The sequence below is a fragment of the Lynx rufus genome, unplaced genomic scaffold (genome assembly GCF_022079265.1).
Source record: "Lynx rufus isolate CCGP_SWC_20201006 ecotype Redwood Valley unplaced genomic scaffold, mLynRuf1.p SCAF_6, whole genome shotgun sequence".
NCBI lineage: Eukaryota > Metazoa > Chordata > Mammalia > Carnivora > Felidae > Lynx > Lynx rufus.
Window position 1 is genome coordinate 119,244,725 of NW_025814878.1, and position 17,700 is coordinate 119,262,424.

Here is a 17,700-nt window from a genome sequence, read left to right on the forward strand (position 1 = left end):
AGGAAGGGAGGGGCAAGCAGAGCTAGAGTGTCCCGAGGAGGAGAGGTCTTGGATGGCGGTAAACAGTGTCGGTGCGGATGCGTCTCTCCGGTGGGTAACTGGTTTAGTCTAAGCCATTTCATGTAAAACCCACGAAGCAGAGGAAGTATGCTAAGAACATAAAATTTAAACCGCAATAATGAAGAGATTTCCTAGAATGAAACGCCGATTACAAAACAAAATCGGAGAAACCCAAGCTTCCCGAAGTTTACATTCCCCAGCACAGGAGCAGGGGCGGGGCCTTGGGGTTTGGAGCGGGAAAGGAACCCGCAGCCCAGGCGGACACAGTCAACCAAAGAGGGTCAGAGCACCGAGGATGGACAGAGGGCGGTTGCACTCGACGCCCTGTATTTCTGGTTAAGCAAGGAGCAGCGTGGGCTCATCTATATTCATTTTAACGAACCATAATACCTTTCCTTCCAGTAAGAAAAAATAAATCTAGATTTTTGTTGTTTATAAGGCAATGGAAGTAAGGAAGAGCTCACCACCATAAGAAAGGACTTCGGAGAGAGGGAACTGTCCTAAGCAAGGATATGTTGCAGAGACAACTTTCCTCTTAAACTGTCTGCTAAACAGAAATTCAGATATTCTTGCCAGGGATAAAGAATTTGACATGACTTGTTACTGCATGCATTCTTACCCAGGAGATCTGTATAAATCAGTAATTAAAACAAATTTGAGAGGTTTCACTGCAATGTGTGGAAGCAGCACTGGATTGGGATCCCAGACCCCCCCCCCCACTATAGGCCAGCTTTGTTATTTCCCCAGGTGTGACTTGCAGTGAGTCATCTGATCTTTCTGAACCCCAGTCTCCTTATGGCTAAGGGGAGATAACTGTACTTAGGTCAGGTGGTGGTGACATCATGTGAGTGGAAAAGCTTCTACCTGTGAAGTCTATAAGGAACAAATTCGGGGGTTAGTATTTCTTGACTTGGGGGTCCCTGTCAGGGGAAGTTTCCATAGGCAAAAGTGGGGTCTCCAAGAAAGAATTTCAGAGAAAAGCCTCTTCCTGCTCAGATAACTAAGGTCACCAACCTCCATATTTTTTGTGGAGCGCAGAGTAGTATTTAGATCCCCGGAGAGAGAAAAAGGCTTCAAGACAGCTGAGCTGCTCCTGGCTGGAACTGTAACTACAATGCCTACAGTCTTTCTAAGACCTGTCTAGCCTCCTGTAACACTCAGCAAAGTATAAGTGGTATTTCTTGCAAGTTTGAAGAGTTTAAGTAAAATGGATACCATTGTCACTTGGATTGGATAGGAAAGGGAGCCTTTAAAAATCCCTGCTATTTTAGCCTGCTTGGATTTTAGGGTAGGTTGTTTTTATTCTTCAGTCTCTGGGTCCTAAAACCTTTTAGGGTCTGAGATCCAATGTACATAGAATTCCTAAGTGTGGACAGTCAGAGAGGGTTCAGCAACAGTGATATTGACTTGCTTGCTGAATTTTCCAAAAATCTATTGTCCATCACCCCCACCTACAAATAAGATGATTGCCTTCCTTTTCCTTATGTTTCCATCTGGGCCAATTCTCTTCCCACTAAACACACACACACACACACACACACACACACACACACTGAAGGCTATGTCAGTGGGATTCCTTTTAGATACTATGTGTCCTCCTCACTCCAGTTTCTGTTGTATTTGATTATTTTTCAGACATTTAAAGCATTGATGTAGTGAGCCTACCATGTATACTTACTTACATTTAAATTATTCCATGTAAAGTGGCAAAAGGGGGTAAGAGAAAAAATACCATGAATAAATGGGTATCCATCCCCAAAATATGCTCCCAAGTCACTCAGAAAGAAATTCTTAGAAGTAGAAACAACTGCAAAACCCCTACCCCAACTCAATCAAAACATCCCATCCGGAAAAGACTGACTTGTTTCTTTTTTCTATTGGAAATGAGCGGTAAACTGAGTTCATTTTAGCCGTGTTTTCTTAGCTGACTCTCGGCTACAATCAAGCCATTTTCGGACACATTCCCATGTAGGTACCAGGGGTGCTCTGGAGGAAGCTGTCGACGCCTGTTCAGCTAATTTAGGTTTTCTTTGTCTAATTACTGTGGAGCTTAGGGAAAAGGAGCCCGGCTCAGGGCAGTAAACTGACACTCGGTCTCTGTGTGTGGTATCCAGGCAGGGTTTGATGGAAAAAGCCTGCTTCCACTCAACTTCAGGTCACTGTCTGGGGCCAGCCCCAGCCCAGCCCCCAGCTTCCCCCCTCCCACTCCTCCTGCTCCTCAGCTTCTACAGCCCCACCAGCACACTCAGTCAGGAGCAGATTCTCTATTCAGTATCTCCAGGGGCACAGATAGCTAGTGCCACCCCACTGCCTCGGTTCTGTTCCAAGGCTTTTGGCAGCTGGCCTTTCTCTGGATCCCGGACCAATCTCGGATTCTCTTGTCCTACCCCCCCTCAGGCTCCCCAGCACACATACTTGCACCTTAGTCCCTTTGGAGTAGACACAGAGGGGTGCCCAGCCCAGCCTCCCATTTTGTCCTCTGGTCTGCAGCACCTCCCTTCTGGGCCTCCCCCATCAGTCCTTGTGTGGCCAGGCCAGCTCCCAGGCCTCCGGCTCTCCTCCTCCCACTTCCAGCCCCTGTCCCTGGTCAGACTACATTTCCTTGCACGTGTAATCCAATAACTAACTGTCGGGTCTCATTGGAAGTGATTCCTCCCGAGGGCACATCCTCTCTCCCAGCCTGACTCTTACTTAGAGAAGAATTGGCCACACTGGGGTGGAGTGTTCTCCTACATAAGGTAGTTTCAAGATGGCACAGTTTTTTGGTGGACAGCATTGAGACTAAGGATTGTAAATCTAGTGACAGTTACCCCTTCAGGACTGAATATAAATACAGCTATCTTACTTATCTCACTCAGTGTCAGCCTTCTTTCTGCATTTTTTCTTTCTTTCCTTTTTTTTCTTTTCTTTTCTTTCAAAACATCAGATGGAAAAAGGAAAGGAAGTGGAAACAAACGCAAACATGAATCCTATTCGACTGGGTTTCCAGAGTCTCTAAACTTTGGTTTTTTCTCTATCTATACCCCTCTGCTTAAAGTTCTGAAACTGTTCCAGGATTGCTCCTCCGCAGTAACGCGGGGGGGGGGCACAGGGGGGTGGGGAGGGAGTCTCTGCGGCGCCCCAGCTTCTCGCCCTCTGCTAAGCAACTGTTGCGGAGCTTACAGGCCCTGTCAGAAAGAGAGAGGATGGAACTTTACCTTTGGGCGTGTGACACCCTGGCGTGTGGCTGAGGGCTGCAATGTCTAAATGAAGTTGACAGATGGTGTCAGTGCGGGCACAGGGGGAAGGCAGCTAAGGAGGCTCCCGGCGGGCGGCGAGGGCAGCACCAGCACGAGCGGCCGCACCATTCGGCCCAGGATGAGACAGGAGGAGGATGAGGAAGAGGAGGAGAAGGAGGAAGGAGGAGGAGGAGGAGAAAAGGGGGAGGCGGAAGGGATATGAGGAGGGGGATGAAGACCGGGTGGGGGTGAATGGAGGGAGAGGAGGGCGGAGGAGAGAGCAGAGGGAAAGGGGGAGGAGAACGGAGAGAAGAATGGGTGGGTCCGCTCTGAGGGGTTGGCTGGTTTTGGGGATGAGAGGCAGGGGTGCTGTAAGGGGCAACGAGAAAGAAGATTTCATAAAGTTATAGGTGGTCGAGTTTTGCTGGGGATGGGGGTCGTCCTAGCAAAATGTGAATGAGTCTGTAGTCCCTCAGTTTGAAAGAGGGTGGGTAGGTGAGAGGGAAAGTGGCCGAGAGAAGAATTAAAAGGCCGAGGAGAACCCTGGAGAGAGGGGAGCAAGATAAGAGCTGGAGACTGCAGCCAGGTTGGGAGGGGGGAGGAGTGAGCGTTGAGGCCGAGCGCTCCCTCCCCAAGGCGGCGCGGAGAGTGGAGGGGGCAGGGCGGGGTGGGGGTGGAGGGACGGAGCGAGGGAGGGAGGGCGGCCGGGGGGAGGGCGCGGGAGGGAGGAAGTCTGAGAGACAGAGCGAGGAGCGCTCCTGAAGGGAGACGTCGGGCTCGTCCCCGGGGTCCCTGCCGCGGTCCCAGCTCGCGGGCACAGCTGCCCTGCGCCGGGCCGCTTTGGTTCCTCGGGACCGGAGGCCGTTGCGCAAGACAAGGGCCCGAGGCTCCGGGGAGGGATGCGCCGGGCGTTGCCTCCGGCCCGCCGCCGCCGCCGCCGCCAGAAGCCCCAGCGGAGCTGAGGGAGGCAACGCCGAAGCTCTGGCTCGCAGTGGCCACCGCTGCAGCCCGAGCGGCGGTCTAGGGCGCTCGCCGGGCTTCTGGGCCGACCCCGTTCCGGCGCCTCCACTCCCGGCCCCGGGCCCGCCCCCGCGGCCCGGCCTGGCTCACGGGTCCCAGATGACCACCGAGGGCGGGCCGCCGCCGCCCCCGCCGCGCCCGCCGCCGGCCCCGCTCCGCCGCGCGTGCAGCCCGGCCCCCGGCGCGCTCCAGGCCGCCTTGATGAGCCCGCCACCCGCCGCCGCCGCTCTGGAGACCACCTCGTCGTCTTCGTCGTCGTCCTCCGCCTCCTGTGCCTCCTCCTCCTCCGCCTCCAACTCGGCCAGCGCCTCCTCGGCAGCCTGCAAGAGCGCGGGCGGCGGCGGCGGCGGCGCGAGCGCGGGGAGCGGGGGCGCCAAGAAGGCGAGCTCGGGGCTGCGGCGGCCAGAGAAGCCTCCCTACTCGTACATCGCGCTCATCGTCATGGCCATACAGAGCTCGCCCAGCAAGCGCCTGACACTCAGCGAGATCTACCAGTTCCTGCAGGCGCGCTTTCCCTTCTTCCGTGGCGCCTACCAGGGCTGGAAGAACTCCGTGCGCCACAATCTCTCTCTCAACGAGTGTTTCATCAAGCTGCCCAAGGGCCTCGGGCGACCCGGCAAGGGTCACTACTGGACCATCGACCCAGCCAGTGAGTTCATGTTCGAGGAAGGCTCGTTCCGCCGCCGGCCGCGCGGCTTCAGGCGGAAATGCCAGGCGCTCAAGCCCATGTACCACCGCGTAGTGAGCGGCTTGGGCTTTGGGGCCTCACTGTTGCCGCAGGGCTTCGACTTCCAGGCGCCCCCATCGGCGCCGCTCGGTTGCCACGGGCAGGGTGGCTACGGCGGCCTCGACATGATGCCCGCGGGCTATGACGCAAGCACAGGCGCCCCGAGCCACGCGCACCCGCACCACCACCATCACCACCACGTCCCGCATATGTCGCCCAACCCGGGCTCCACCTACATGGCCAGTTGCCCTGTGCCCGCCGGGCCTGGGGGCGTCGGCGCGGCTGGGGGTGGCGGCGGAGGGGACTACGGCCCGGACAGCAGCAGCAGCCCAGTGCCCTCGTCCCCAGCAATGGCAAGCGCCATCGAGTGCCACTCTCCCTACACGAGCCCTGCGGCGCACTGGAGCTCGCCCGGCGCCTCGCCTTACCTCAAGCAGCCGCCCTCCCTGACTCCCAGCAGCAACCCCGCGGCCTCTGCAGGCCTGCATTCGAGCATGTCCTCCTACTCGCTGGAGCAGAGCTACCTGCACCAGAACGCCCGCGAGGACCTCTCAGGTAACGCAGTGAGCCGGTAGCGGCCCGCTGGCGGCGTCGCCTCTATCTAAGCTTTCGGGCTTCCAGGCTACTGCAACTTCCAGGGAGTCGCCGAAACCTAGGGGTCTGAAGGCACTGGGAGGAGCGGGTGCTGAGGGGAACGGGAACCTTATCCATCAGGGGGAGAGATTGAGGTCATACTGCCTTCTCTCATAGCTTTGGCCAAGAGCTGGGCCTCCAGAATTTGCACTGCCAAGAGGATGGTGCAAAGTCGCCTGCCTCCCTAGCGTTTCTGGGTGACCCTATGGACTGCAGGTCTCAAGTCTCAGGACCGACTTAGAGAGAAAGAATGTTCTTGGGGGAGCCTGGCCAAAGAGCTGTATCTGCTTCCCTTTGTGTGTGACTGTGTTTAGTTTGTTTTGCTGTGCTTTCCTCCCAAAGTAAACGTCAGAAAGGGAGATGTTCTGTATCTTGAGGGTGTGGGTGGGGAGGGGTTGCAACTGGGCAGGAGTCGAGAGGAGGGGAAATGAGGGAAGGGCAGAGAAGAAAGGGGGGAGGGGGGGCGGCAGGATCTTTCACAGAAGGGAAGTGTTTCTAGTGGGGAGGGGCAACAGCCTGTTGAGGAGCCTTTTACCTCCCAACACAGAGCACCAACCTTGGTGAGGCCAGTCTTTCCTAGGTCAGAAGGATCTGAGGCCCACATTGTGCCCCCCCCAAGAAATATTTGCCTCTTGGACTTCACTTGTGTTGCTGGTGTAAATTATGTTGGTTGAAGATTATGAAAATTTATTGACTTGCCAAAGGCGATGAAAGGTAGGAGGGGGAGAGATGGGGTGGAGGAGGTAATTTGAATATTTAGCCATATTTACGGGGACAGTGGAGATAAACTCTCTCACATTAACTAACCCCTCTGAAGCATCCACAGCCTGCGGATTAAAATCAGGCTAATTTGCCCATCAAATGGTGCTCTAGCTCACACTTACCTTTCGCCCCATTTAGAAAATATGTCACAGGATGATGCATACATATACATGTTTGTGAATCAGTGTACCACAAGAGCTTCAAGGGACACGGAAAGCCCAGAAATGGGCAAAAAGATGGTTCCCTGGACGGTGAAATTTCCCAAATAGGCGTTTTAAATGCGGGTCTCAGAGGTTAACTAAACAAAGACAGTCTCGGCAGGACCACACGGGAGAGGATTTTAGCCTGACTTAACCCACTGAGAGCAGAGTCTTGTTCAATTTTTATGGGAATTTCAACAAGTAACCAATACAGACGACCTTTCCCTCTCTCTCTTTTTTTTAATCCCCTGGGACTGGCTGTCAATCACTGCTCACCCCAGGCCGGCGCCCACTCCCCCACTCTCCTGCCCACTTCTCCTCTCCCGCCCTGCCCGCTGCCCTCCTTGCTTCCCCTGTTCTCCCTCTCCACACAGGCTCTACTCACTTTAAACCCAGATTCCGAGGTTTCGCAGCTGCAGTGAGACTACACTAAAAATTAAAAACAAAAGAACTCAAAAGAAAGAGACTTATGATTCTTCTTTGAGACCACCTTTGCCCCACCCAGTACATCGGGGCACACGCACAAGTCCCAGAAATTCGGGGATCCGGAAACAGGACACTTGGAGAAGGAAAACGGCGGAACCAAAGCACGCCGGCCTCCCGCAGCGACCTTCCCGGAGAGTCTTGCACGACCTTTGGGCAGAGCTTAGGGATGCTGGGGAGGCCATGGATTGGGCCAAAGCCTACCGGGACGCTTTGCTCCTTCCCTTGTCTTCTGGGTCCGGTCCCTTTCTTCTGTCCGCCCCCCCCCCCCCCCGCCCTAGTTGGCAACCTCCAGTCGACAGGAGGTAGGGGCTCAGCAGGAGCAGCCTGGGTTCGAGGACGCCTGGTTAGGAGTGCGCCGCCCGCGGGGCCGCGGGCCACCGAGAGACTAGGGCCCAGCGAGGAGCCGGGAGGCCCAGCAGGGCAGAGACTGTGGGCCAAGAAGGTCTCCCCCAGCAGACGCACACGCGCGCGCGCGCACACACACACACACACACAGCACACCCACCGGGGGCCGCGGTCCCACTCCAGACAGGGAGGCCAAGGCCCGCGTGCTCAGGGAGGCCCCGCAGTCTTCGTTAAGTACTGTGAGCCTTTCAAGATGGAGCTAGGGCTTTTATCCCTCAATGATCACATCAAAGAGCTGACGACGGCCTTCGGTCTTAAGGTATGACTTTAGCTCTGGGTCCCGCTATTTTGAGATCGTAGAAGTGGCACCGAGAAGTGCTGTAACGTGATGGGTGAAGGCACCTGTGTGTAGAGAGCAACACGCACACACCGGAGCGCAAGGACCTATTGCTGCTTTACGAGAGCAGTGCGGCGCGCCGTTGGCGACAATAGATGTTACCGGGCAACAAACATAGCCCAAGTCAGGGACCACTTAGCCTGGTGGCTCCGTAAGCCCTGGGATGCTGCCAGGCCAAGGCGTCGAGAGCAGGGCGCGAACGCTGCGGGAGAGCGAAAACGGTTTTAACGCACTTGAAAATCGAATCCGGCCCGGCACCAACGTGTGATTTATGGTGCCATAAGGCACGGGTATCTAGGAAAGACGCGGGTTAAGTGGTCTAATCCAGCCCGGTGCGGAAACAGACCCGATCCGGGAGAAGTCTGGGCCCCGGCGCGCTGCGGACACCGCGGGCCAGTGCGCCCCGGGGCCAGGAGGCGCCGAGAAAGCAAAAGCAAAAGTCGGCAGTGGGTTGGCGCCCAACGGCCGGGCTCAGGGCCTCGGCAGAGGAGCGGCCCCAGCGGAGAGGACTGAGAGCCGTCTCGGTCCTCTGCCATCCCGGAACTCTGTCAGGGGCTGCCCGCGCTGCCGGACGTCTGGGTCTGCAGCTGAGCGCTTATGGAAGGACATTATCTGCTCCCTGGAGTCGGGCTTCTCGAGAGGAAGCCTGAGACTTTCAGGACCTACGATGACCTGCACTTTCCTTCCAGGCCTTTTGTCTTGCAAAGGGATTGTTTTCTGTCACCTCCTTTTGGGACAAAGAATAATCCCTGCTGTGACCTGCTACTCTGACTGGGCCACTTAGTTGGGAAATAAGACAGGAGGCTTGAAACTAGAAGTGGGAGCGACAGTGGCGTTTCTGGGGCAGGGGACTTGGCCTCTGCAGCTGCGGCTTTGGCAGCAAGGTCCAGGAGCCCTGCGTTTAAGGACCCCATCAGAGAGCGTGGGCCAAATGGTTCCCGTGTTGGTGCTCCCCCTGCGATTAAAGCTGTCGTGAGACTCCAGGAATAATAGGGGAATTCAGACACTCTACAACTCGGTTGAGAGGAAGATTGTGCTCTTTGCGGGTAACATCAAAACAAAACATAGTGATGGCAGAGTCCTCCTCGGACTCAGTTTGAAACTTTGAGAAACTTCTGGAGATTGGGTTTGCTCTACCAGTTTTGTTACAATAGACAAAAGGACACATCAACCCCTTTCTTACCCTGAATCAAAATAAGGCATGAGTTAAGTTAAAATTTAAAAAGTGATATGTCCCATCCTCAGACTGTTTGTGAAGAGTTTTTCTTTTCTTTCATCTTTCAGTGGGACTGCCTCGATACCAGCATCACTCTACCCCGGTGTGCGACAGAAAAGATTTTGTCCTCAACTTTAATGGCATTTCTTCTTTCCATCCCTCTGCAAGCGGGCCATATTATCACCATCACCACCACCAGAGCGTCTGCCAGGATATTAAGCCCTGTGTCATGTGAATGGGGGGAAGGAGGCCATGCCAAGGCCGCTCTCGGCTCTCTTCCCCACAATATGCACGGCGCTAGCTGTAAGTAGCACACCAGTCACTTAGCCAGAATCCCCAGGCCAGCGCTGTTCACGGATACTTGTCTACCATTGGTAGAAGGACAGCCCCTGGTAAAGTAATGCCCCTCATATGAATATGTGCAGGCTCCCAGTGAGGGGAGAGCCAACTGAGAACTCAACTTCTTAGCAGAGATGGTAAAAAGTTACCACATGAAAAACATAAACATGTAACTCTGGGATCTTCATTACCTTCCGTAATCAGGGTCTGAAAAACGCAAGTTGTGTGTGTGTGTTTTTCTTTGTCTATGAAAATTTTTGTGCTTTTCAAAAAGGCAGTGCTAAGCACAAGACTTCAAGAAAGCCTCATCTTGTTGCCTAGCCAAGTAAGAGAGTTCTGTTTCGCCAAACACTAAGTTTGGATACAGGTGCCAAAGAACATTATTAAGAAAGTATTTAGAAACAATGTGTCTAGTTTAAGAAAGTGGTTTGCAGTATTGTGACAATACAACGTTTTTTTACAAGGTTGTTTTCTACCACCATATTTTAAAGATATTTTTATGATTTTCGTGTATACTCACACTTTGCTTGTATTTTAAAAGAAGGATATATTTGCACTTATGTATACTTTTACAGTTTGCCAAACTATTTTGATGTAAAATTTTTTTCAATAAAATATATATAACAAATAGCTGTTTTAGGGATCTATTTCCTCCACTGGTGTCCTGGGATCACCAGGTTCTCTCCTCTGCCAGCCGGCAATGCAACTCTACACTGTGGGTTTTTTTTTTTTCCAAGTTGTATAATTGACGTGGTGTGGGGTCTGTGCCTTGAGTAACACAGGCCAGGTTCTGATTGTGGGTCTTCTCAGGAGAGAAAGAGAAGAAGGAACTTCTTCTGTTCTTTCTTTCCTTCACCCTAGCTCTTTCTGGCTAAACAAAAACCAGAAGGTAAAAGGAACTTAAGAGAAAACCAGGCAAGATAATGAAAAGCAAGAGTCTGATTTGAGGAAACCAAGTTTCGTGCCCCTTTTGTTCTCTTTCCTGTGGCCAAGGAGAGTTTTGCCTTTTGCTCTTTGCTCTTCCCCACTAGCAGGCAGTGATGGGGCAGAGTGGAAAGTCACCATCTAGGGCTGGGCTGAGCCTGGGCTCCTGTGAGCTCAGTGGAGGCAAGAAAGGAGTGGTATCCAAAGAATAGGACCAGCTTCCCCTTTTCAAGTCACAGTTTTGTTGATTACATTTTACTGTGGGTGGTGGTCAGATCCTAAAGTGTCCAGAGGCGGATGGCTATGGAGCGGTAATGGGCGTTCTGTGAGCATTCGATCTTTTAATTTCTTTGGAGAGTAACAGAAGCAGGTACTCATCCTCAAAAAAAGGTGTTCTGTAACTGCTGTCTGTCCCCACCCCCAATTCAGAGCCTGGCCAACCCTGCTTAGCAGAAGCACTCTCAACCCCCACACATCTCTCCCCTTCCTCCCTTGTCCCCTATGCTCCCCCCTTTCTTTTAACAAGGGATCTCCTTCAGGGATTCCTTCAGAGCCCCTTTCCCTTGCTCCATGTCCCAAGGTTCCCCAATCATGAATGCTATAGGCAGAGCTGGTAAAGCTCTGGATTAAAAAGCGAGAAAATAGGCCAACTAGGCAGCAGGACTTGCTTCTTGTCAGCCCACCCTCCTCTGAACAGTCCTTCAAAGTCATGGGCAGTTTCAGTAACAGTCAATCTGAGCAGTATCAGAGAGGTTCTCAACCCATGATCAAGCTGCGGATTTTCCTTCCCAACTTGGGTCTGGTGTTTTGTTCTTAGTTTTGTTTTTGCTTTTGCTTTCGAAAACTCACCTTTGTTTCTCATGCCCTAAAAGGTCTTTCTCCCAGTCACCAGGCACTTAATACCACTCAGTAGATATCTCACACAGAAGGTTTTTGTATTCCAAGCAAATTTAAGTCCAAAGACAGTCTCATTAGTAAAACATCTTGTTTTCAAAAGTCTTAACCGTCTTCCTAATCCTTAGGTTTCCTTTCTATATTTTCCAAAATTAATCAGTGATTTAAACATGTCTTTTGTGTCTCCATTATCATATTTGCAGTTAAATAGGGCTTTTTTTCCCTTTTTATACTGAACTACACAAGGGCCTGCTATAAATTATGAAGTCAGTTTCAGAGTTTGCTCCGACCACAGTGCTGTGTTTACATTCCTTCCAAGGCAGCCGGCATGGTCGTAATTTATATCCTAAACACTTGAACGTAACTTGTTTATACAGAGAATGACAAGACCTCAAAGACAAAAACGCTGAGTCTCTCCGGGGTGACTGCTTTGGAAAGGCTAGCGCGCCCCCTAGTGGCACAAGGAGACCCAGGCACGCAATTATTCATGGTTGTTTCAAGCTGTGGAAGAACTTGACCCATTTTGTGCTTTTCCACATCCCTATAATGTGGAGATGTTGCTCCTATTTACAGATGTGTACTAGGTCATGGCTAGCAGGGTTAGACTTCCGTTTTCTGATTTCGGTTCATTTCGCTTTTTTTTTTTTTTTTTAAGTAAGCTAGCTCTACGCCTAATGTGGGGCTTGAACTCACAACCCTGAGATCAAGAGTTGCATGCTGTATCCACTGAGCTAGCCAGGCTGCCCTCATTTCACATCTTTTAAACCCGACATTACATGTAAAAACCTGGAATCAATGTTGCAAACACAGGCACAATGGCAATCTTCACTTGGAGGGGTTGATAGACACAGACTGCTGGGCCCACCCCCCAGGTTCTGACTCAGTCTGTCTGGGGAGGGGCTCAAAAGTTTATACTCCTAATAAGTTCCCAGGTGATACTGATGATGTTGGTCTAGAGACCACACTTTGAAAACCACAGGTCTAGGAAGGTAGTCTCACTTACAGATATTTTATAGGTTCAGATGGGTAGGTATTGAAGCTAGTCCATTAATTGTTAAGCAAAGATCTAAAAGGATTTTTTTTAATAGTTTGTACACCCAAATACCTCTGTGATTGGTTACTGGGGAAGTGCAAAGCCTAATTTTGAAAATAGAAACCTGCCCATTTTTATCCAAAGCACTGAGGCCTCTTATTATATTCTAGTAAACTTTGCAAAGAAAAGTCAGGTGGAAACACTAAAGTCTACCTGCTTCAGTAGAGCAGTAAGTTTAGGTACTTACACACACCAGGATGTTGAAATTCTCCAAATGGAAGGAGGTGGTGATTGGAGCAAGTAGGAAAGGAAATCCTTTATTAGTTATAAAATCTTTTAAGGAACACAGAAAAGGCAAAGAAAGGAAGCTGTGATTTCCATATATAGAAGTAGTGATTCCTAGATACAGATGGGTCAGGCAGAACCATAGGTGGGCAGAGAGAAGAGAGAGACAGAAGGAGAGAGACAGACAGATGGAGGGAGAGGGAGGGAGAAAATAGGGGGGGTAAGAAATGGGGTGGGGGAAGAAGGACAGAGAGGGGGGAAAGAAAGAGAGGGAGGGATAGAGGAAGGGAAGGAGATAGACAGAAAAGAGAGAGAGAGAGATCTGGAAAGGAGGAGTCTCTGAAAAATATTTCACGAATCTCTGTCCCAAAGCTAGCAAAGCAGCTTTGAAGCTAGATTGCCATCCTCAGAGGCAACTATTATCTCTCCAAGTGTGCAATGCCAAGACATTGACTGAAAGGCCCATGTACTTGTTTTGCTTGGCTTCTGCCTGGATTCTGAGGAAGTAAGTGAATTCTCTAGTTGTGCACGCTCAAGTTTTCTGAACTGCTGCAGCAACTTCTAGAGAATTTAGGGTAATAATCTTGATTTACATTTTAGAAAGTAGAAATCTGATTTCAGGGAAAATTTTTCAGGTGCACAGTATATATATGCCACTGTATGGAATTAAATGGAATCAGCACCTCCTTCCTAAAGGAAAAACTGTCTTGTGGATTCATGTATATCTAATTACTGTTCATAATGGGGATTAATTCAAAGCAGGCACCAACTTATTTAGAATGGAAATATATTTTAATATATTTTATCAGAACGGAAATATATTTTACCAAACCTGCCTCTATGAAACACTATCTGAGCAAGGAAAAACACCACAGATGTAGACATTGGGCCAGAAAGGGCCACGGCACATGGGTGTCAAGATCATTTGGGAAAAAAATGAAAGTCCTGGAAGTGTTTTTGGAGTTCAGGGTGCCCTGAGTCCACAGAAATCCAACTGATAAATATTCAGCTCTCCAGTTCCTGGGGGACTTATCCAGCCCAGTGTCGATTCACCAGTCCACTTGGCATAGTGTGTGCAGGAAAGAGAGAGAGAAGGTCTGAGAGCAGTGTGGAGGCTATGTCCTCAACAACATCCCCCCCATCCCCCAAATAGAACACATCTTATTTTCCCAGCTTGGGAGTTGCTGTCTTACAGATAGAAAGAGACCCAGGGAGCCTCGGCCAGAGCCAATTGGTGGCTTGGGCCCCCAGACTGTACCATGCCACCTCCAAGAACTGGCAGAGCACCTCCAACATCACAAACTGCTTTGAATTAGATAGGGTTTGGCCCCAGAGTGGGTAGAGGAAAACCTCCTCCCCCTCCCTCTCCTGGTGATCACTGGGGTTGCTTTTCATGTGCCACTACCTGAACGCAGTCCCTCATCTACAGGGAAAATAATTAATCCCCCATCACTGGATGCTCTGGCTGTTGTCATTTGGACTTTATCTAGGACATTTCATTCCCATTTCCTAAGCACTTCTCCACGGTGCCCCTCTCATGGCCCATGAGGCTGTCTTTGTCATCTTTGCTTTGTTTTTTATTATAGAGGAGATGGAAGCAAGGCCCAGGAACAGCATCTGGCAGTGGGTAATGAGGCAGCTGGTGTGCATCCCCTTCTCTGGGGGGCATTTCAGTGTGCAGAGCCTCATGCTCTGCTCTATCTACATGAACTCATGTCATCCAGGCTCCCCTTAATCTGTTCACCTCAGCACTAAGCAGACTGAGGCATCAGTAAATCATGAGTGGATGAGCCATAGGATGATGTACGCCAATGGCTAGTCTTCAAGATGAAGGAGAGAAGCTGCTATTAGGAAAGAATCACTTTAATGGATTGAAATACTAGTTACTAGGTAACTAGGCCAGTACTTAGTGTCTGAATAGGGATTCCCAAGATATCAAATCAGCTGACATGCTCCCATGTTGGGGGTTCAGCAATTACTTGAGGAAGCATTTGTACACTCCACAGTGGGTCACAGCCCAAGTGCCTGGTAGAGGGACACAGAGAGCTTTGAAAGCCACTCATGACCATTCCATCACCCACCCAGCCAGCTGAGTTGGCTCCTAGGGAGGCGGACCTGAGCCTCAGTGTTCTTAAAAGTTCCCCATGGTGCTTTTACTCTTCTGGCCAAGATTGACAACCACAGTTGAAGATTACTTTGTTTACATATTACAGAAATCCTTTGTGGAAGGTGTTATCAACACAATCTTGTTGGTTTGCAGATGAGAAAAGGCCAGCCCAGCCATTTAGCTGGTGTCTACACTGGCTCCTCTGTCTATAAAGCGTGTGTCCTACAGCTTTGGCAAATCAGATGCCCCAACTTGTCCCACACAGTCACATAGAATCTTTGGGTGGGACTGAAGCGTCAGGAGCCTTGAAAACTCCCGAGGTGAAGCCCTACTCTATCTTCCTGCACACTGGGCTGAATGGCAGGTCTGGCCTCAGACTCTTCCTTTGTGTTCAGGGAAGACCTACAGGGAAGGAAAGCACAGGCCAGCACATCCATGAGGTGTAACTTCACAGTAATCACTTACTAAGGTTCTTTTCCAGAAGAAACGTTGAGTTGGGAGAAGGCATACAGTGTGAGGGCATGGACAATGAGTTGAGAAGGAGACACGTGAAAGGGCAAGCAAGGAATGTTAGAGCCCTCACCCCTCTCTCAGGGCTACTGGAACTGGCCAACTGGGGCTGTGCAGAATCACAGCATCACTCAGCATGTCACTGCAATTAGGACATCTAGGTGATAAAACAGGGTTTCACCTGCTCAGGGCTTCCTACAGGGCAGTTGTCAATATTGCAATTGGATGGTGATAGTGAAGGTAATGATGTGCAGTCCCTAGCCCCTGTGCACTAAGACTAGTAGTCCAGCCATAGTGTCAGATAGGAGATACCCCTCTCTGTGACTGGGGACAAGGCCAAGTGCATCAGAGCCATTGCTTAAAGAAAACACACATGGGCAGACATGCACACAAACACAGGGGACACAGACACACAGACACATGAACACAGACACACAGTCTTCTATTCAGTTGTGATTTAACTCCAAGTAAGGAAAGGTTGACATTTTATCACACCTGCCATCTTTCCAAGTCTCCGAGTTGACTACAACTATGTAATATTCACCTTCTGAGGTTTCTTTTTGCTAATGGCAGGACTTTCTCCTCCTTTAATTCCAGAAGTGTAAAGAACAGGCTGTGTTAAATTAAATGGTGACTTTTGTTTTCAAAGACCAAACTGAGCCTCACCCCAGTCATAAACAAGGTTCGAACCAGGCATAGTACAATGTTGTCCAAGATACGCACAGTGCTTCCTGGAGCAGCAGCACAACAACATATAGTTATTTATGGCATGGTGCTTGAAGGGTGCTTTAGTTTTTCCTCCAAGTGCTGAGGTCCCAGTGGGCTCTGATTCTGTCAGCCTCTGAACACTGGATGTATCCTTACAATGATAAGAACTGGGGTGGTGAGCAAGAGAGATACCCTCTTCCTTTTGGATGGTCCCTTCTTTACAGGCAAGTCTCAAGTCTCCAGAGGAACCAGACAGGTGACCAGCAGGAAGTCCTCAACTAGATGTGAATCAATCAATGAATGTCTGAGCCAGGAACACATGAAAGACGGCACACCAGCTTTGAGTCTTCACTAGCAGAGATATAGACAAATGAATGCCCATGAACAGTCCACTCCAAGCTGTAGGGGCAAAACCCTGTTCTTTATCATGACCTGAAAACATCTCCCACAGAGAGTACATACGCTAAAGAAAATGTCTTTCCAAACAGCATACCCTGTTCACTGAGCATAGGGGTATATGAAGAGCAGAGATGTCAGCGGCAGGCAGAGCTGAGTTCTCCAAAATCTTAACCCTGCCACTTACTGTATTACTTCAGTTTGTGGTGGCTCAGTTTCCTAAACTGGGCAAGGTGGGTACTGATACCAACCTTAAATATTGATGGGATGATTAAAAGGCTACAAAGCAGTTAGTTCCTGGCATAATGTAGGTGGTGAAGATATAGTTCCTCAGTCTTCTACAAGCATAGGAGCAGGGCATGGGAAAGCTGCAAAAGGCCTGATGTCACTTCATGTATAAACCGTGTCCCAACTAAGTCCTAAATGGAGAAGAAATGTTGCTGTTATCAGTGTATGCAGACGGAGGAATTGAGCACAGGATAGTTTTAAGTATTATAAGTATAATTTTACTAAGGCTACCATAACAAAGTACCACAAATTGGGTGAATTAAGCAATAGGAGGTTGTTGTTTTTTTTCTCTCAGTCTCAGAAGCCAAAAGTCCAAAATCAAGGTGTGAGCAGGGTTGGGTTCTTCTGAAGCCTCTCTCCTTGGCTTGTAGATGACCATCTCTGCCCTGTGTCTTCATGTCATCTTCCTTGTGTGTCTGTCTCTGTACCCAAAACTCCCTTTTATAAGGACACCAGTCATTTTGGATTGGCACTCACCCTAATGACCTCACTTTAACTTGACTACCTCTGTAAAGACCCTATCTCCAAATAAGGTCACTAGGAGTTAGGACTCTAACATGTCTTTTTTTGGGGAACACAATTTTCAGCCCATAATAAATATAAACCAAGCTCACAGCTGAACACAAATACACTTGACTTATTAAGGTCCCAAACCCAGGGCCTTCTCCACTGCCCAAGACAACTTAGAATAAGCAAGCTCTCTGAAGAATGCTCATGATAGCTGGGCCATTGAAGCAGGCCTTCTTCTCTCCATCTACTGCCTTGAGTGTTGAGTGGCCCGGAAGCTAGATTTTGTTTCCTTCAGCTAGAAAATACTCAGTAGCCAGCATGTAAGAGAGCCTTAGCCCCTGGCTAGTCTGCATTTTCTTGGGCAAAGCCTCCAAAGTGCTCAGAAATGGGCCCTACAAAGATCACACCTCCCAAAAGAGAAAGAAGACCAGGAAAAAAGATTCTTTCCCTTTTTTAACTGGAGAAGAGGTAGTATTATGAACACAGTATTATGATCATTCAGTGTTAGGAGAAGCAGCTCTGCTGGGTTACTGGATACTCAGATTCTCTGCTGACCAGCATGTATAATCCATCAATCTTTAAAGTAGTCTTACAGGGTTTGCATTACTAAACCCATTTCCTAGATGAGCAAACTCATTCACC

General features: G+C 50.0%; 1 protein-coding gene across 1 annotated transcript; it reads left to right on the plus strand.

Annotated features, from left to right (window-relative positions):
- The first annotated feature begins 4,397 nt into the window (after positions 1–4,397).
- Positions 4,398–9,299, plus strand: FOXF2 (forkhead box F2). Its single transcript, XM_047101403.1, has 2 exons — positions 4,398–5,580; positions 9,133–9,299. Exons 1-2 carry the CDS (start codon positions 4,398–4,400, stop codon positions 9,297–9,299), a joined length of 1,350 nt encoding a protein of 449 aa, XP_046957359.1.
- The last annotated feature ends 8,401 nt before the right edge of the window (positions 9,300–17,700 follow it).